A 20,011-nucleotide genomic window follows, 5' to 3' on the forward strand; every position below is an offset into this window, starting at 1 on the left:
ATGGAGGGTAAGCAACAGGAGCTGGAGGTTTGGGATGATGTGTGGATGACATTATGCGAATTATGTGCAAAGCATTATGCAAAGCAGCACGTATTAGGGAAGAGGTGTTGGGAGACACTGCATTCCACAGGGAAGCCCCAAGGCCCTGAGGCCCAAGGGGCTCAGCTGGGACCATCCTCGTGGCTCAGAGCCACTTGCCAGGGCCTGACAGCCTGTGGGTGGCCTTCATCTTGGAGGGGTCAGAGAGTGCCAGGGCTGAGGCCCCCTGGACTGCCTGGTCAAAGGGGCAAGGTCCGCAGCCCATGTTAGCACTCGGTGTGCTGCTGGCGTCCCGAGTTTCTCTGGATCCTTCCTATGCCTCTCCCAGATTCCCCGCCCTCTGGTCTATTCGCGACCTTCAAGCAGAGACTGGAGCTCGTGACCAGGAGCTGGACATTCTGCACCCGGGATCACCGTGGGGTGAGCCTTCCCACTCCCACCTCCTCCTTCTCACACCCTTACTGCCCCCTCCTCTGAGCCCTTCTGCTTAGTGCTCCTCCCTGGCTAGCTTCTTTGGAGCACAGTGGTCCATGTGTCTCCCGTGTTTCTGGGGAACTGGAGAGGGTCTGAAACCAGCCCCTGACACACCCGGTGTTGGGGCAGCTCAATTGCTTCCCTCTAGCACAGCTTGGGTGCCTCTGGGGGACTTTTGGGTACCTGACTGACTTGTGTTAATGACTGGGCCAGGTTCCCTAACAAGTATATGGCCATCCTGGGGTATCACTGTGTCCCACACCGCTGCAGGCATTTTGGCATCAGACAAGGGCCCCCTCAGGGAAATGTCAAGTAGACACAAGCCAGGGCCTTTAGGAGATGTTGGTGGCTCAACATGGCAATTAGCTTGGTTCACTTTTGTAGTCACCTTTTCCTGAAACGTCACCTTGAAGGACAACCGCCTTGGGCAGCTTTCTTCCCCTCTTGCTTCCTGGTGCAAGCTAGTGGCTCTTGCCTCGGGGGGAGCTGGGCCAAGGAGGGCAAATTCCACTGACCTGCCCAAGGCTACGTGGCAAGTGAGCAGGAGCACCGTGACTTGTTCTCGGGCCCCAACCCACTTGCAACCTCTGCTAGGCACTCTGTCCCCTCAGGAATCTAGAAGATGTTGCTTGGAATCCTGCCCTAGGCAGAGAGGGGGGCCTGCTGATCCCACCATCCCCTGGCCCCCACCTTGCTCCTTGAGCCGGATGATCTCCGTGTCAGAGCCGAAGCTGTTCCAGGCGGTGCAGTTGTAGATGGTCTGGAAGTCGGCCCGCACGATGTTGCTGATGGTCAGGGTAGAGATGACGCCCTCCTCCGTGCTGACAGTCTCCACTGTGTAGCGCCCTGACGTCCCCGACTCCAGCACATTTTCCTTCCATGACCAGGCCTGCCCAGGGGGCCAAAATTAGGAGGAGACCCCACCGCGGCCACCCACACTGAGGCCACCGTGCCGCCTCCTGCTCCAGGGCTGACACTACCGGGCTCACATGCATGCTCCCTGCCACCAGCACCAGCACGTGTACACGCAGGTTCACGCACATCCCAACACACGTCACAGATGTGTGCACACACCACACACACACACAGCACCAACATGCGTACACATATGTACGCACCTCAACATACCACACATAAACACACATTACGATTCATGCATATACCATACCACAATGTGTACACACACCTCAACACACACCGCAAACACGTGCACACACCATACACATAGCAGTCGCCTGTTTACATACAGGTACACATGTACATACAACATAAACGCATGTACACACACATCCCAATATACCACAAATGTGTGCACACACATGTCACAACACCGGCACACACCACATCCACACACAAAGCCAGCAGGTGTACATGCAGGTACACACACCACACCACGAACATGTGCATGCATGTACACACGCACAGAGGTCAGGCCACCTGGGAGGGCATTTCCACTGAGAAGGAGGCCCTATGTGGATCTGCCCCGGAACACCCTTCCAGGCAGTCAGGGGGCTCTGCAGCAGCAATCAGAGCCCCTCCCTCCAGACGCTCCTCCCAGCGTCCTCTGCCTGGCCAGTGGAGACAGAAGACCAGCCCCAGAGCAGCTGAGTCTAGTTTTGTTACTTTTATGTCTGTACAAAAGTATTCTGAGAGTTGTGTTTGCGATCATCTTATCTATCTTAGTTTAATTTTTCCCAGAGCCGTTTCACGTGCATTGTAGGCCCCTTGTGCACCCTGTTTGCTCACAGCGTGTTTGGAGCGGGGGCTACCTTGAGCATTGTAGGATGTGTAGCAGCATCCTGGCCTTTACTACTAGAGCTGGTAGTCTCCCACCAGTTGTGACAACCAAAATGTCTCCAGACAGGACCAAATGTCCCCTGGGGGTCAAAAACCATCCAGGTGAGAAATGTGGGCCTGGAGTTAGATACCGGTGAAGAGAAAGATTGTGTGACTATGCTCAAGAGTGCGTGGGCTGTTCCACAATGGGCATGTGTTTCATTTATAATTAAAAAAAAAAATTAAAGAGTGAAAGGAACGAGAATTCTTGCAATTTTTGTGTGACTCCTTCAGACAGTGAATGAAGTGAATGCCTGAGAAAGTGTGTAACAGCAATAACACTCTAATAATATCTCATGTGCAGGATGGCACCTGACTTTGGGCATCCCAGTGCCGTGGGCACCCCCACGCCCTCCACGGCACTGCTGGGTCATAAAACACAGAAGCGCCCTGTGGAGTTGGCCCGGGGCAGTCTTCAGGTAGGACTGTCCTAGGTACTGGGGCTTACAAAAATAATATCCGCCCCCACCCAGAGCTGTAAAATGTTCACCTTTCTTGGTTTTTATGTCTGTACTTCCATCAGTTTCAGGCGGACTGGGACAGAAGACTCTCCCTTTCACCAAAGCAAAGACCCAGAAGGGCTAAGTGTGTAGCACTCAGGTTGCCTTAGCTGCACTACAGAGACAAGGGAGGGAAGGGAGTGGCACTTTTATGAGGGGAAAACTTGATAAATGGGGCAGCCTTCATTCTCCATGGACCACAGGCAGTAGAGGCCAATGGAGAAGGACTCAGGGAGGCGCAGAGAAGGGTTTGCCCACTGTAAACGACACTCTGCATAGGATTTTGCCAAAGATTGGCCTTGAACCCAAGAAAGGGAGGAAATTGTGTATCTTTTCCTTCCGCTTCCCTCACTTGCCTCTCTGCTCCTAGGATGCAGAGTTCCACTGGAACCATCGGTGTTGGCGGCCAGCTCTATGGCAGAGCCATTAAGTACACTTGCAGATGGGCCCAGGGAGTACGGCCTGCTCTGAGAATGGAAACTGCCTGTGATTTTTGTCTTCATGATGCCTTTCCAAGGGAGCAAGGTGGGAATGCTTTCCCCACAGAGGAGAGGAAGCGCAAAGGCGTGTACTGACTTCCCGGAAGTGGGCAGAGGCTGGGCGCTGAGTTTGCTGCAAGGCCCCCCACTCCTCCTGTCCCCTCCCTGGAGCACTCACTATTCGGTCGGGTGGCGGTGTGCTCCGGATAAAGCACTTGATCTGGCCCTTCTCTCCGTGGAGGGCATGCTGGGTCTGGGTGCTGGAGATGATGGGGGGTCCTGTTAGGGAGACAGCATTACATCAGGAATTCAGGAAGAGTATGTCCCTGGCTGGGCCCCTCGTGGGAGGGGTTTGGAAGTTTATTCATTATTTTAATCATTCAGCAGACATCTCCTAAAGGCTGTATGTACAAGGGGAAGTGCAAGGCAGGGAACTCAAAGATAAATTAGGCATCAGTCATGAACCTTTAAGGGATCATGAGTGGATGCTTCTAAGTCAGAATGCCCAGAAGACATAGTAGGGGTTCAGAATGAGTCAGCACAACATGCGCTTCTTTGGTATGTAGATTATTTTGAGCTAAGGACAATGGATGGAGACCCTGTGAGCCCGAAAGAAACCTCTTCCCCACTTAAGAATTTAAGTTAGGAGCCTTGCCTATAATGGGAGATGATCAGAGATTACCGTTTTTGACCTATCTATATGGCAGGGCAAACTACTAATTACTGAACATCTTATCGATCCGCAGTGACCTTCCTCCCCTCTGAAGCCCCAAGGCGCCTTAGCTCAGAATGCCATAAACACTTCGTTTTAACTTTCTGTCCCTCTTGCTTGCATTTGGAGTCCCCAGATGTACGTACGTAACTAAATTTGGTTATTTTCTCTTGTTAATTTGTCGTATGTTGATTCGATTATTCCACCAGTCAAAGGAACCAGAGGAGGAACTGGCGGATGTTTCTCTTTCCCCGCAACTTAAATAGCTGTGATAAAACGTGGCGAGTGTTGGGACCACAGAAGCGTACAGGTGAAGTGCTAAATGACCTCAGAGGAGAGAAGCTAGTTTTGCTCGGTGGATAGGGAACGCTTTATGAAGGAGGTAGTCAACCTGAGAAGGGGGTGGGAGAGCTGTCAGGGAGGAAGGGATGCAGCACTCACTGATGGCACCTCGGCTTTAGCCTGCTGTTCCGTCTCAAGCCATTTTCTCAGATATCCAGTAGAGGGCGTGCTTGCCTAACAAACCAGGTATCCTGGGCCACTCCGGCCCAGCGCCCAGGGAGGAAGAGAAACGTGTGACGTTACTCCACCAGTGCGGGAATCACCCTGGGCAGGCGGAATGCATGGGGCACGTTTACAGCCTTCATCTCACACGTGTCTTGGGAGATCCCAGATGGCCCGGGTGAGATCACGGCTCCAAAGCTGAATCCAACAATTTTCAATCGTGCGTGCGTGCGTGCGTGTGTGACATGTCAGGCTCCTAATGTACCGGTCGCAGTTAACGCATCAAACAGGCTAGCAAGTCCACCTGAAGTCCAGCAGTGCTTCCTGTCTAGCCTGCCTTTTATCTGCTTTTTCTGTTTTCTATGTGATGCCCACTGGGCAGTGAAAAGGGGACGGAGGAGTGGCTAGTTCAGCCATTTGCACAGCTAGCTTCCAGGCTGCGTGGGCAGTTGAAGCACTGGGTGAAGGTGTGGGAGCCCCCGTGCCCCCTTCCCAGTCCCGGCTGTAGAGCCTGAAGCTAAGGTGGCAGGAAACAAGAAAAGGAGAAGGAGAAAGGGATACAGGACAGGCAAAATTATGCTAGGAACAACCCAAAAATCCCTGCAAACATAATTGCTGTTTATTAGCTGCCTTAATTAAACCAGATTTGCGTTTCTATGAGTAGCTCTCAGCCAAGGGGGAAAAAGCTGCCGGGAGACACTCAGGTAGCTTTCATTAAGTTCAGGATGCGAACGGCTTGGAGCTGGGTGAGGCAGTTCTGGGGGACCCTTGAGATAAGGACTTCCACACTCAGCTGGCTTTCTGAGTGGGCTGAGCCCTTAGCACCAAGAAGCCTGTGCCCAAAAGGTAGGAGGGCTGGGCGTTTTAGGAACTCGGTGTGGCTTTGTTCTACTACCGGGCTGAAAGTGATGAAACCATAATACCTTTCCCTTGCACTTCCCAGGAGCTAAGAATTGTCTTGGTGAGGGGGAGGGGGGCGGGGTGTGGATAGTTGAGGTTGAAGGGGTCAAGGAGCAGCAGTAAAGCTGTTCATCTTCCCGCAGATCTGGGAGTGAGCCACAGCAGCCGACATCAGTGCCCATTGACCCCGCCCCCCCAAAGGGCAATGGCCAGCAGTCCCCACCGGCTGGGATTTGTTTAGATGAGAACCCCATCATTCTACATCCTTCCAGAAGGTCAGATCCCTCAGCTCAGTCCAGGTCTTTTTGCAGAAGGCTGCATCGTCTGCCCCTCCACCTGTTCTCCAGCCTCCACCACCCCACCCCCCCGGCCTCCCAGACAGCTGGCAGGCTCCTCCTCTCCCTGGGCCACTTAATCCATCCCTCTGCCTCAGGGAGAGGAGCCCTTAGTTCAGCAGAAACAAAGAGCTTCCTTGCTTCACTCCCATCCCATGGGCGTTTCTCCTCCTGGCAACCTGGGGGGCTTGTATGGAAGGACTGAAGGCAGAAGAGGCAGATGGAAAGCCAGACCCTGGAGGAAGCAGATTAAACCTCGGGCAGAGGCTGCGGTGTCCTGTCCAGGAGAAATGTCCCTCAGAATGTGCGTCCCCTCCTCCAGAATCTACTTTAAATCTCTGGTGGAAAATGCCTGAATGTCTAAAGTGACAATGGAACGTCAGTCCCTCTTTTATCCGCCCCGATTTCCCTAGAAATGAGGATGCTCATTTAAAAGCTTTAGGTTTAGGGACCCTGGAGGCCATATGTGATTCCGAGGGCTCCCAGCCCAGCTGGTCATGGGGCGAATGGACTGGAGCCACCTCAGTCACGGGCCAGCACTGCCCAGTGTCCTTCCAGAGCTGGCAGTGGGGGAGGCCAAGATTTCACCAGGGCCTGGCACCTGAGCTGAGTGTCAGACACCAGAGTGGCAGGAAAAGGCTGCAGCCTGTGTTGCCATGGATATACAGAGTCACGATCAGATGCTGTTATTTTTAGCCCTGCAGTGCCAATTTATTGGTGGCATCCTAGGGACGCACAGGAAAGGCAGGAAGGCTCCTGAGTCAGGGTTCTGCCCAGGACAGGTGACTGTGAGCACTCCAGGGTCTGGGTAGTTAATTCCCATTCTGGAGCTGCCACAACCCTTGGGGAGACGACAGGAAAGGAAATAGATGTGTGTGTGTGTGGGGGGGTGGTGGTGGTTAATGGGGACAGCAGAGGGGGATGGCTGAGGCAGCACCATGCTGCTTAGTTTCCTAGCAAAGGGGGAGCATAGGTAAGGCTGTCAGGGGGTGGTTTCTTGGATTGAGATGAAGCCAACTGGGCACATTTTTAGAACGTGGCTCAGCCCCTTCCCAGGGCCCTGGCCGACTATAGTGGGACTATACGGGGCTTGCAAAACGCCACGGGCATGACAGGTGTGAGGTGGGAAACCAGAAATCCAGCCGGGTGAGGGGGTTTGGAAGTGGCAGAGGGACCTGGCCTTGGTGTTTCTCGCCCTCTCCCACCGGCACCTTGAGTTCCCACCGAGGCCCAGGCACTTATCACAGTAGGGACATCAGATTGCTGTCCCGTCGCCTCAGCCAGCTTGGGTCTGACCTGAGCTGGGTCCCAGCTTCTGCACAACCTTCTGCATCCCATCGGCCAGGCCTGGTCTCAGCCCCAACCCCTAAATGCTTCACGTAATAGTCATCTAGTAGCTCACGCTGTTCTGGAAGAGCTAGGAAAACATTCTTGAGCTGTAATGATTTTTATTATATGTAATACGACATCTCCCCCCACCCCGCTGCAACAGATTCCCTGAACTCTTGGTCTTGCGAAGACGGTGACAGGTCTTCCTGGTTGAGTGGCTCTCATGTAATGGGAAGAGCCCGATCAGGAGTCCAGAGACGCTTCTTTAAATTCCCACCAGGTTCAAGGTCAAGGTCAAAGTGTGGCTATGGCTTTAGTTGCCCAATGACCCTTTGACCCTTTTTTCCTGTCTAGGACAAAATTCATTAGCTACCACTCTCAGGGCTGAGACTGTTTAGAAGATAACAAGGAAGGAGGGAAGTGACCAGAAAACCATCTAGGTCCTTTTTCACATCACGGCTGGGCTCTGACAGAACTTGACAAGGTGGGTACCGTGGCTATGTGCCCATAGTTGAAGGTGGTGGCAAGACACTGAACTAATGACAGCCTCTTGGGGCACTGCTTGGGGCCAAAACGCCTTGGGTCCCTCTCCACTCCCTCCCTCCCACCCTCTACCCCGGCACAAGCGGGGATCTTACCATTGACAGTCAGGGTCACTTCTCGCTCCCCGGCTCCTACCCGGGGCACCACCGCTCGGCACACATACTTCCCAGCATCCTCCTGGCGGACGGCTTTGAGGGTCAGGGTTTTCTCATTGCTCAGGACCTAGGCGAATTGGGGAGGATTAGACATGAAGAGTGAGTACAGGCTCACTCTGTCTGTCAGAGGGTCTGAGAGGCAGGCCTGGTGGAAGGTGACGTCTCCAGCATCTCAGTAAAAACCAGGGCTAGGGTAGGAGGCAGATGTTTATGACATAGCTCACATGTGTGGGAGAAGCCCACAGCTCAGAGGAAGAGCTCCATGGGGCTGAAATGCTACATCCTGCTGCAGCCCTGGGGGCGGGTGCATGGGATGAGTGTGGAGGAGGATGAAACTGCCGGGCTGTGTCCCAAGGTGTCCTAATACAGGAAGGGGTTGCCCCCTTCCCCCATGCCAGACTGACCACAGGTGAAATGACCTACAGCTGAACTTCTCTGCAGGTCCCCGGACCTGCCTTTTCCAAGTCGTTTTTCAGTATTCATTTGGGTCGTGGTTTGGGGGTAGAAATCCCGAGTCGGAATCCTGGCTCCGGCGGTGACCGCCTGTGTGGCTGCGGGCAGTTACTTAGGTTCTCCTTTTCCCACGGTCGGGGCAGTGAGCTCACAGGGTAGTGCAGTGCCTGGCGGAGCCGGCCACACCGAGGCTGGGTTCCTCCTGCCCCTACCCCCACCTCTCGCCCAAGGCTCTCGACGGTCCTGAGACAAACTCTTATGCACACTAAAGAATACACATGTTTCAAAAGAGGAACAAGGAAGAGAGCAAAGCTTAATCCAAAAGCTAAAGGGTCACTTCATTTTGGGGGAAAGTCGAAAAGCCCTCCTAGTGACCTTTTACTCCCAGCGTCTTGGCGACCACCTGCTTTTCTCCTCAGGTTCAGGACAGAAACACTGCAATGGCTGCATGTGTTGAGGGCCAAGGAGGTGCACGTAGGTACCGGGGGTTCCCTCTCCTCTTTCTGGAGTCCTTCCTTCAGCTCACTGGAGGCTGACAGCCCCCATGTAAGAGTGAGAGGGGCCCTGGAAGGCTGTCCTCTCTCGGCCCGTGGCCCCTCGACCCCTGCCAGAGGCCTCTGGGGGGTCTGAGCTGCGGACTCACCACACCAGAGCCCCGCTTCATCCACACGATGGTCAGGGATGGGTTTCCGGTCCAGGCACAGCTGAAGACGGCATCAGAGCCTAGATCCACGAGCAGGGACTGGGGCTCTGTCGTCATCCTGGGCCCGACTGTGATGGAAGGAAGAAGAGAGGGCTCAGGAGACGCTCTTTGCTGCCGTCCTTTCCCCACCACTCCAGCCTGTTCCCTTACATTTCAGTCCTCTGCCCCTCTGGGCCTGGGGTCAGGAAGTGAGGAAGAGACCCCTCTCCGCCAGCCCAGCCTTCCTTGGGACCGCAAGAGTAGGCAGCACTGGCCCTAGGAAAAGGGCGCTCTGGCCCCGTTTGTGCCTGGACATGGCCTCAGGGCTCTCCCAGCCCCCTTCCTTCTGTCCTGAGGAATCCCCCACCCCAGTGTGTGGGCAGAGTGGTCTTGCTCCTCCGGCCACTCCCTGAGCCTCCCAGGCCCATCCTGGTGGCTCCAGTGCATGGAGCAGAGGAGGCCAGGTGGCTCCCCCGTGTTCCCGGCCCTGCTCTCAGCTTATCCTCTACTCCAGCCCCATCCAGCCTCTTTTTCAGCCCCACCTGTTTCCCACGCCCCTGCTAAGTATTGGTGAGGTTAATGGAGGCTCCTCTCTGCCTTCCTCCCGCATGCTCAGCCAGTAACCCGAGCCTCCTGCAGCCCAGGTCCTGTCCCCAGAGTGAGCGTGATGATGGACTTTCAGGCACAGTGATGGAGAGAGTGCAGAGGGCTGCTTCCAGGGAGCAGAAGAGTGTGAAATCTGGGGTCAGGAGCCTGACTTCGTCTCTTGGTGTAGAGCTGGCGGTGGGGGGAGGGGGTGGGGAGGTCTCTGCCAGGCCACCAGGGAGGAGGGGGACGTCTGTGAGCCCCAAATGGGAGGCAGTGGGCTGAGTGGACAGGCAGTACTGGATTTGCTCAGAGCCTGGGCTCAGTTCTTGTTGTGCCGCGTCCTCACTGTGTGACCTTGAGCCTCTGACCCCTCGTCTGGGGAACAGTTCCTGCCTCCCCGTGCTGTCATGAGGGTCAGCGCACAAGGAGGCTCTTTGCCTCGTGAGCTGGTGAAGCATTGTTATGTGGTGTGCGGTGGGTCCCGCACCGGTTCCCCCGGCCCTGAGCAGAGACTCATCGTACTCACTGCCCTGGGGGAGTCCCCAGGTGGCAGCACTCACAATAGACGTCAACTGTGCGGCTGATGTTGGTGCTGCCCAGGGCGTTGGTCACCTCGCAGGACACAGGCTCTGAGAAGTATGTGTAGTCCACGGTTGTCCGATACACTTCTCCGGATGCTTCCTTGATGATCTGGCCCCGCTTGGCCCACCTGCAACACAGGCCCCACGGGCTGTTGTGACCTTGGACGGCAAGGGAGTGCCTTCCTCCAGGGGGATCTTCTCTTTGGGAGCTGGACGCACCCATCCCACAGGAAAACAAGTCCAGCCTGGGTCAGGGTCCCTCAGGGGGAATCTCCACAGGGGGGTCACTTCCGGAACTGGGGAGCAGCTAGTGGTGGAGGCAGTGGGCTTCAGTCTGAGGGTCACCAGGCGGTCAGTGGCACTGAACAAGTGGGTTATTCTGGAGGGAGGTGGGTTGACTATTCAGTCGCTCAGCCCATCTGGCTGGCTAGGCGATGAATAACCCAACTGTCGGTCCCCAGATAGCTTGGCTACTCTGCTCTGAGCTCTGTCAGGGAGCCCGTCCTGGGCCACGCTGGAAAAGAAGGAAGCCAAGTCCATGACCTCAGAGGCCATGCACACATGCACACTGCACACACACATGCACATGCATACCCATCATGCAGAGAAATGAGGCTCCAGGAAGCTTGATCTCCAGACAAGGCGAGAAGTTGGTGGAAGTGTTAGCCAGGGGTCCCGACTCTTAGCTCTCATGCCCTGACTCCTGTCTTCAGGGTAGGTCCCCTGACATGCCCTCTCTTTCCCCCAAAGCCCTTTCACCCCCTCACCCCTAGGGATGACACTCGCTCTTTTTTCCACCCAGTTTTTGCCCTCCCACCGTGGCTTTGCTCCTCAGAGTCTTCTGATTTGGTCAGGGAGGCAGGATGAAGGCTGTGCTGATTGGCCCATGGAGCCATCAGTGCCAACAGAGGGGAAAGACAGAAAAGCCTCGAGCCTGTCTTTGTCCTGGCCCTGGGATGGTGATCACTGCCTGCTTCCTGTGGGGTAGTGTTGCAGGCCCAGGGCTGTGTGTGTGCGTGTGTGCGTGTGTGCGTGTGCGTGCGTGCATTGTGCATTGAGGGCTTTCCTTACAGGTGCCCAAGGAGAGAGTTCATAGCTTCCCCTGGTTTAATTCCATGGTAGACAACACTCACTTTTTTACATCACAAAACTTCCTGCCAGCCTTCTCCTACAGTTCAAGCTTATTTCAGGGCATATATCTTTACCAGCACTGGAGAGGTTCCTCGGCCCCCACAATGATTGCCCTGTGACTATGGCTTCTTGTAACCACAGCTTTCCTGCTGGCCCTGCCTTCACCCCTACTTTCTCTCACACCTGGAGCCTTTCCTGGTACCAAGGAGGCCCACCTTCTGCCCTGTCCTGCATCAGTTTCCTGCCTCGTCCGCCCGTCCAGCCCTGATGGACGGCCATCTCTCGGCATCACTCCGAGCTCCCAGGCTGGCACCATGTGGTTATTATTGTGAATTAATATCGGGTAATTATTAAGAACACGATTAATAATAACAATTATAGTTTAACAACAGAGCAAACCATGCTCCCTGAGAGCTTAAGGAGCTTCCCAACAAAGCATTATGAGTTATTCATGAATCACTTCAATTTCTAACTTTAATTTAATGACCAGACTTAATAGGCACGGCCCCTGCCTGAGGCAGATGAATTCCGTTCCAGACACACGGTTGGAGATCGGTGTGCAACCCCTACTCCTTCTACACCGCTGAAGAGAGGGGGTCAAGGGGTGGGATGCCAGGCGGCTGGCTGGACAGGGGGAGGGCAGGGCTAGCCCCTCCTGCTCTGCTCCTGGCTGCTGACGGAGCAGATGCTGGGGCTGGGGAAGAGAGGGCTTTCTCCCACCCTTCTGGGCTCCTTCACCGTGTAAGTTGTAGATGGTTGAAGTTGTACCCGTTGGGCTCTGAGGAGCTCAGGAGAACTGTCGCAGCTCCCACAGGCCTGGAACCCAGCGGGACAGCTGGGGGACTAAGCTTTCTTGTCTCCAACAGAGCTGTGCTGTCTGAGCCTGGCCGTCTGTGTAACTGCTGCACTTAGCTCTCTAGGTCTGTCTCCATCTTAGAGGCAGAGGAGGGAGCAGGAAAAATACTTCGACTATTTTCTCCTGGGGTCACGGCCGGAGCCGGCTGTGGGGGTTTGAGCCTTTTGGGGACACCTCGAGAGTCTCCTACTCCCTTGTCACTTAGCCAAATCTTCATCTTCCCCATCCTCTGCCCAAAACAAAATCAAAAACAAAAACATAAAAAATTCCTCTTGTGGGGGTCCCTTCCAGAACTTCAGATGATTCATTCAAGCAGCTGGCCACAGGATCAAGGGTGAACCAGAGGGCGAGGACCCCCACCCGTCCCGCCCGTGGCTCTTCTCTCTTCTCTCGGTTCTTTGGCTCAGCTTCCTCCCGCTTCTCGCCCCTCCTGACCCCTTACTCTTCCACCAAGCAGGCGGGGAGATGCGCTTCGTGTTGTGCCGGGGCCTGCTCTTGCCCAGGCTCCTGGTCCCGAGAGGCGGCCAAAGTGACACTGGGCCTGGCTGGATGTGTTCCCATGCCCACCCATACCCCATCTTTGGGTGCTGGGGCTGAGGAGGGCATGTCTCTAATTTCTGAGACCACAGACTCTTATGTAAAACAGGGAGGAAGCAATGGAGAGGAATGGCAGTAAAGACACAAAGATCCCTGTAATCTTGTCAAAGTCAGTTGGGAAAAATCAATGTGCGTACGTGCAGAGATTTGCTTAAGGCTTTCCTCTTGGATCCCAATACAAGGCAGCCAGAACAACCTGCTGGGCGAGGCCTCACTGAAGCGAAGGGGCTGAGAGGGTGTGGGTGGGTGCAGGTGCCCCTGCATACCCCTTCTATGGCTCCTCCACCCCTGCATTTTCCTGTGGCCAGAAGGCTCCCCCAAAGCCTCAGGAATCCTGGAGAGAGCTGGATCTGCTCTGACGCATTCTCAAGGCCGTTGGCTAATCAGAAGGCCACAGGGAAGGTGACAAGTAAGGACCAGAGCCCGCCTGCTGGGAGCCCCACTCACAGTTCCTCCTCTGTGTGAGGGGCTAACCTGTGACTGTCAGCTGCCGAGCTGGATGCAGACAAGGTAAACCTGCATGGTCTCTGCTTGTTTGCTTGCTTGTTCATTTTTAACTTTCTAGTTAAAAAAAAAAAAAAAAAAAACTAACTGAAATTATATGAAAGTTGCAAGAATAAGCAATTAACTGCCCTCTTCCCTTCACTAGACTCATTAGTTGGTATTATCTTGCCACATCTGCTTCCTGATGCTCTTTCCATATGTACACTTACACCTTATTACCATCATCATCCCTGGGGTTCTGCTCTTTGAGGGGGATGACCCTGGGACTTAGGCCCAGCAGCCATTTCTTGGCTCTTTGCATACCCTGTGCTGGTTGAAGGGCAGGTGTGGAGTGGGGGACGTGACTCGGTCCTGGAGCATGGCCCTGCCTTCCGCCTAGCTTCCTATAACTAGGTCCTCGGGTGACCTGGAGCCTGGCAGTGCGGAGAAATGGAAGGTGGAAGTTGTCTGTTCTTGCCTCCGGGGTTCAGTAGGCACTCCTGGGTCACTATGAAGGCCACTGTGGGCTGTGTCTGCCCCAGTGGGCATGAAGGGCCACTGGCGAAACTTGGCATTAGGGGTAATTTCTGGGCATGATGCCCCTGGTGTTTAGGGATCGTGAGCAGAGGGCAGACAGCAGAGAGAAGCCGGCCTTGTTAAGAGGAGAGGGGCTTGGAAGCTGCAGGGTGGAAGCCCAGAGAAAAGGTCTCTCTGGATGCTTCCTTCTGCATCTTTAGTCACTTCCAGACAGATGCCAGGTCCCAGCAAAACCAGACGTGCCCCCAGACCTCCCGAGCTGCATGACCCCAGGGAGCCCCCCGCCCAGTGAACAGCTAAATTGGACAGGACAGGTTTTCATCCTACTTTAAAATAGCCTTAAGGATAAAGACTCTGCCTGTCCTGGTTTCTGGTCCCGTGTTGTTTCATTATCTGCACTGCAGGAGGTGGCGCCTTATGTCCAGCCTGAACCTCTGGCTGCCTCTTTGGTCCCGCTGCGTCTCATTCGGCCACTGGGGCTGAACCGCTTCTGTCTTCCCTGTCCTCCACCTCCTACTGGCTGGCTTATTTCCTCCTCTGGGACTATTCACATCCCTGGCACTGGCTGATGCTGCCGTTTGATAACCCATCTCGATGGCGGAAGTGACTCTCTGGGCTCCTCCATCAGGTTTGAGCTGGTGGGAAGGGACGGGGTAGAGTTAGGGCCGTGGCAAGATCTCCTAGGAGGTGAGGACTGAGTCTGCCCTCGAGCGCCTGAGCTCACTCATCTCTGGAAATCTCGTGCGGTGATGCTGAACAGGCAGGAAGGTGCCCGGAGGAGCCGCTCTGAGCGTTTGTCCAGTTAGTCAGCCTGCGTTGTGGAGAACCAACCATTCGTGCCACACGCTGTGCTCCATGCTGAGAGTCATCAGTGACTCAAATCGCAGTTCTTGCCTTTAAGAAGCTCAGTCAACAGGGAAAGACAAGCATGTAAGAAATAGCGATAGTTTTATCTGTGTTGTGAGAAAGCACAGGGGCTGTAGCAGTGAATGGTCTCAGGTGTCCACTGGACAGGGCCCAGGAATGGTCCCAGGAATCCCATTCTACCCAGGCAAACAGTTCGGTGACATAAGACCAGAATCCAGATGCTGATCTCACTGGTTCTCCTGGTTGTTTTAACTTGTTTTCCTGCGCCTCAATCTTTTCAGAAACAAGGGACCAACAAGCTATTCAGACAGAAGGGCAGATACCTACTGTTGCCAGTGGAATGGGAGTATGCGTGTGCAGGAAGGAGAGGGATTCCACCTGGCCAGGGAGGAGGGGAGGAGGCGGGGAAAAGGAGTCCTCACCTGGCTAAGGTGGATGGGGATGGTGGAGAATGGAGGAAGATACTGGGCACCCACAGCGAACTGCACATGTGCTGGATGCCCAGGACCACACATGACAGCTCACGTGACAGGAAGGGGTGCGGAGGGCCAGTGACTGGGCTGTGCCTCCTCAGCAGTGGCTCTTACCTGTACTGGGTGACAGCTGGGTTGGCCTTTGCAGAGCAGTGGAATGTGACGACATTGTCTTCTAGCACTGGCTGTGGTTCCACTGACAGGTTGACAAGTGGGGGGTCTGCAGAGAGAAGAGAGTCCCTTGCAGACTAGGGAGCTGTGTTCATGGTTTTGGGGAAGAATGAAGTAGGAAGACCCAAAAAGACCCCCTGAGTGACACAGACAGTAAAGGCCAGAGGTTCCACCATCCATGGTCCTAGGGACCGTCAGAGCAGCCACCACTCCAGTGGTCCCCAGAAAGTTGGGGGCCTCAGTGAGGGTGCCCCGACTCCCTGGAGGTGCTTGCTTCAGGCAGTCCTGGTGGTGGGGTCAGGGCTCCCTCTGTGGATTCAAGGCCTGGCGTTTAAATGAACAGCCAGCCAGAAAGTATGGCTGCCTGGCCCCCGGGATCGTGCAAAACACTTCAGAAAGGAGAGGGGGAAGAGGAGGTTCAGGAAGCATGAGGGGAAGTGTGGACATTAAGTCCCATTTAAATACAAACTGTCTGTCTTTGAAATGTTTCATATCTCTCTGTGTAAAGGTTCCGGTGTCTCCGTTAACTTGAAAGTGGCATTTACACCCTTTCATCAGCCTAATCATCTCTGCTGCATCCTGACTGGTGTAACCCAGCCCTCAGCTCCCTGGGCCGGGCTCGTCTTTCTCCTTCAACATGATGAGAAGCTCTAAAGTGCTAAATGGTGGGCGGTGGAGGAGACAGGGAATGCAGAGAGGGGGAGAGACAGGGAGACAGGGAAAGAGATCTGCACAGAAAGGATGGGAGGCAGGAGAGTGACCTGGAGATGACTGAGACAGAGAGACAGAGACAGACAGAGACAGAGAGGCATGGAGAGACAGAGAGACAGAGATATTGCGAAGTGCAGAGGAAGAATAAGGAAAAGGACCAGAGAAACACTGAGAAGCAGAGAGACTGAGAGAGACACACAGAGAGACTGACATACACAGAGACACATAATTAGGCAAAGGCTTCAGACTAAAAGCAAAAAGACCAAGGGAGACCAAGCAGACAGAAACAGAAAATGACAGGCAATTGGGGGAGGAGACCAAACAAAATAACGAGGAATAGAGAAAAGAGACAGGGAGAGACACTGAGAGAGAGAAAGATGGAAGTAGAGATGGGGGGGATCCACAGCAGGGAGACAGAGAGGTGGACATTCAGTCCAGAGAATGGCTTTGAGGCAGCTGGCCCTCCTGAGCTCAGGAAAGCTGGCTTGGAACGTTCTCCAAATGCCAGTGTCACCTGTGCTCCTGGGCATGCACTGGCTCCTAAGCCTCGGCACGCAGGTTGTTCACACTCCAGGGAGGGGTGATGACAGCCAGTGCCCATCCCTTCCTGTCATGGCATGGAGATCTAGCTGGAGTCCAACTCTAGGTGAGTTAAGAGGGCAGCATGGTCCCTGTGGCCTGGGATGGGCCCTGGGCAGTCTCTTCTGGCCAGTCCTCACCAATAAGCAGAGCAAATTAAGGAAAGGTCTTGAGGACTTTCTAGGGGTACAGCCCATTTTTGAAAAAGAAATAAAGAAACCAGTTTCTTAGAGACCATTGAGAAAAAATGCTGCCCCCTCTGGGCGCACATGAAGGGGCCCAGGAGCGGAGCAGGACTCCAGACTGCCTGGCTCTGCTCCTGCTTGAATGACAAGTGGAGTCTGGAGCCCCTCTGAGAGTCACATGTGGAGGCCTCCAGCCGCAGACTGAGCCTAGCCTACCACAGATTTGGGGTCATTTGACCACTTGGCTCCTCTTTGGCCTGCTGGTGCTCAAGCTAGGCCAGATCTCCCTGCCCAGTGCTGGGCCCAGGGCCTGGGGCCTGGGAGATGGCCCACGGGGCCTGCGGTGGTTTCTGCAGACAGCTTGTTAAGACAAGGGCTCCTGAAGCCGGTGGCTGACTGTGCTGGAGTCTGCGCTCCTACATTATCCCCCAGTTCCTGATGGGGAGCACAGTCCTGGGAGCATCTGCTCCTGGAGCAGTCAGCCTGCCTGTGTTTTCCCGGTGAATTGCCAAGGAAGTGATAGATGTTTTGGTGATCTCAATCTTAGTTTTTAAAGCGTAGTTCACATGATCACAAAGATGTGTGTGGCAAAGTCTAGCCATGAGGACTCTCTTCCCAACTTCCAGGAGAGCTGCGACCCCCAGAAGCTTGCAGCCACTCCTAGCCAAGGGCCACCAGCTTCCAGGGCCAGACTAATCAGGTAAGCTGGGCATCAGTGGAACCCTGGGGCTCTGATGGCGCCACCTGCAGAGACATGGAGACCCAGGGAGGAGTTTGCATCTCACTGAAGGTTGCAGAAGCATGTCCTCAGGCATAGGTGTCTGGTACGTGCCATCCGGATCCAGACGAGTGGTTGGCTCACTCTCCTCACATTATGAAATCAATACCAGGAGGTGAAGTGGAGCTCCTCCATCCGACTCCTATTTAAGGAGGTGATGGTGCCAGTTTGACAGAATCTAGAAACCCAACATAGAACTTGGGGGGCAGTTCCAGGAGGCCCATCCTTACCCGAGTGTCCTTTGTCAAATGATGAGGTCTTGGGGAGCAAGGAGGTGGAATACACACCTATTGGGAAACCCTCTTGCTGCCTGAGCCTCTCCTCCATCACATACCTCACTCTCAGTTTATCGTGTGGAAGTAGCTCTCCTGCAGCTCCCCCACCTCTTTGCACATATTCTCAGTACCCAGCTTTTCCTGCAGGACCTCAGGAGAACGGGCCCCAAGGAAGCATGCACACTCTCCACTTTCACCTGCACCTCCACCCCTGGCCCACAGGTGCCCGTGTCCTTTTCTCTACCCCTCTCCTCTGGATGTGCAGGATATGAATTTTCAGGAGTCTACCAGGCTCCAGAGGCATAAATAGTTTATGTCATATCCAACTATTAAACATGATTTTAATCCCACTTGTGATGTCGGCTGCATAACTTGCAGAGGGCAGCTTTGATGTAGCTGGTGGAACCAAGATCACATCGAACAGATGTTACAGCTGAGAGTCTGCTAGTGTTTCCATCAGCAACCTGTGTGTGTGCGTGTGCGCGTGTGTGTGTTCAGGGAAAGTATTATGTGGAGGAGGGGGTGGGAAAAAAGAAATTCCATGACTCAGTGATTTTATAGCACATCCATTTGCGACTTGGCAGCTGGATGCAGAGTCCAGATGTAGCAAGAATTTGGGGGTGTTAAACTTTCTCTCCCATTACTCAATCTGGGGGTTTTGTCTTCCGTTGGGTAACATTCAAAGACCAAGGGAAACAAACAACAAATGTGCTTTTGCTGAGTGTGATGCTTCCTGGTTGACTGAGAAAATGAGCAGGTTTGCAAAGGCAGCTCTGATCCAGCCCATGGTGTCCACAGTAAACAGCTGGATACTTATTGAATGAACCAAATGAATAAATGGAGGAGAAAGGAGGGGAAGGGAGTGGGTGGAAAGAGCCCGTGCTTTAGTTTGGCTCGCACATGTACATGCACATGCAAATACCTTTGGGAGGGGACAAATGGATGGAGACCTGACCCTGTCGGGGCCGTGGGGGGCACTTGGGAGGGGCAGCTACACACCCATGACTGTGCATGGTAACAACAGTTAACAGGTGCAGAGTGCTCACCACGTGCCCAGCACTGTGCCAGGGATGTCGCCCGAATGATTTAATTTAATCCTCACAGCAACCCTATAGTATTGTTGCCTCCAAGTACAGATGAGGAAACTGAGGCACAAAGAAGTTAAATAACCAGGTTAACTGTAGCAGAATTCAAACCAGGAAGAATGCTGTGGCCTTAACTGTGACTCTGCACTGCCTCGCATAGGGCAGATCTAGGAAACCAGGCACCTGGGTCCTCAGTCTCACTCTGACCTCATTCCCGACACTTCCTTCCTTATGTGGCTGAGACGGCCTTGGAAAGAAAGCCAGAAAGGACCCAGAGAGCTGACAAAGCTGGTATCCTCCTCCAACGCACACTGTCATCTGTGCCCTGGTAAACTGATCATCTCATTAGCGTGCATTTAGAGCAACGTCTTTTAATAGTTGATGGGCTGCTGCATGATGATGACTTTCTTGTCGACAGGAGAGGTTCTCCTGGTGCGGTGGGTAACGGCCTTGAGCAGAAGCACTGGTCTCTCCAGCCAGGGCCCAGGTCTCTGCTGTGGGTGCTAACCAGGTGACTTCTTTTGTGCAGGACTTGTAGCTGGCACAAGCCTCCTGACTAAGTTGGAGGGTGGTGGGGGAAAGAGGGAGGGGCTGCTCAGTGGCCATAGCTTGTGGCTGGGCAGTAGGAGGCTTGGATGTCTTGTGCCTTCCATCTTCATTCCTCCTAGATTTGGCTTGTGCCTGGAGAGGGCTCTGATTCCTGGTCAATCTTCGGGCCAGAAGGGACCTTGGACATCATTTCGTCCAACTGGACAAGGAGCTGGAGTTCCTAGCCTGAAGCGAAACGCTCAGGCCCTCACAGCTCATGAGCCTTTCTAGGAGGCGCTGGACTACCTGATGCCCACGGTACCCCATTTCCTCTCCGTAGCTGGGCCTACTGCCCTATGCCACAGTTGCTGCATGAAAGAGATAGTGGGTGTGAGAAGCAGGGCCTAGACTAGGGCCGGGGGAGGGGGAGGGAGGCGTCCCTCTGAGGGGGACTCTGAATTTACATGAGCCTTGGAGTGAACACCTCCTTCCCATCACCCTGGTCCTAGGCCTGGCAAGAGGTCTGCTGTTCTCGGCTCTCACTGAATAAGGAATGCAAGAAGCATCCTCCACCTGGTGTGGATTGGGGAGAGAGGGGCTAATAGCTGGTGAAGACAGCGACAACAAAGCTTCTCTAAGAGCTCA

The 20,011-nt window shown here is 54.3% G+C and overlaps 1 protein-coding gene across 3 annotated transcripts in view; it reads right to left on the reverse strand.

Annotated features, from left to right (window-relative positions):
* The window catches only part of KIRREL3 (kirre like nephrin family adhesion molecule 3), a 521,313-nt gene that overhangs the window by 11,048 nt on the left and 490,254 nt on the right, over window positions 1-20,011 (reverse strand). For all 3 annotated transcript variants that reach the window (XM_016139130.2, XM_016139131.2, XM_036221929.1), the window contains 6 exons: window positions 15,169-15,274; window positions 10,090-10,238; window positions 8,903-9,030; window positions 7,747-7,873; window positions 3,507-3,607; window positions 1,204-1,402 (listed from right to left, as the gene is read on the reverse strand). In XM_016139130.2, the coding sequence (XP_015994616.1) occupies window positions 1,204-1,402; window positions 3,507-3,607; window positions 7,747-7,873; window positions 8,903-9,030; window positions 10,090-10,238; window positions 15,169-15,274 (810 nt within the window). The remainder of the gene's footprint in view (window positions 1-1,203; window positions 1,403-3,506; window positions 3,608-7,746; window positions 7,874-8,902; window positions 9,031-10,089; window positions 10,239-15,168; window positions 15,275-20,011) is intronic.

This window comes from Rousettus aegyptiacus, unplaced genomic scaffold (assembly GCF_014176215.1).
Source record: "Rousettus aegyptiacus isolate mRouAeg1 unplaced genomic scaffold, mRouAeg1.p scaffold_m13_p_5, whole genome shotgun sequence".
Lineage (NCBI taxonomy): Eukaryota > Metazoa > Chordata > Mammalia > Chiroptera > Pteropodidae > Rousettus > Rousettus aegyptiacus.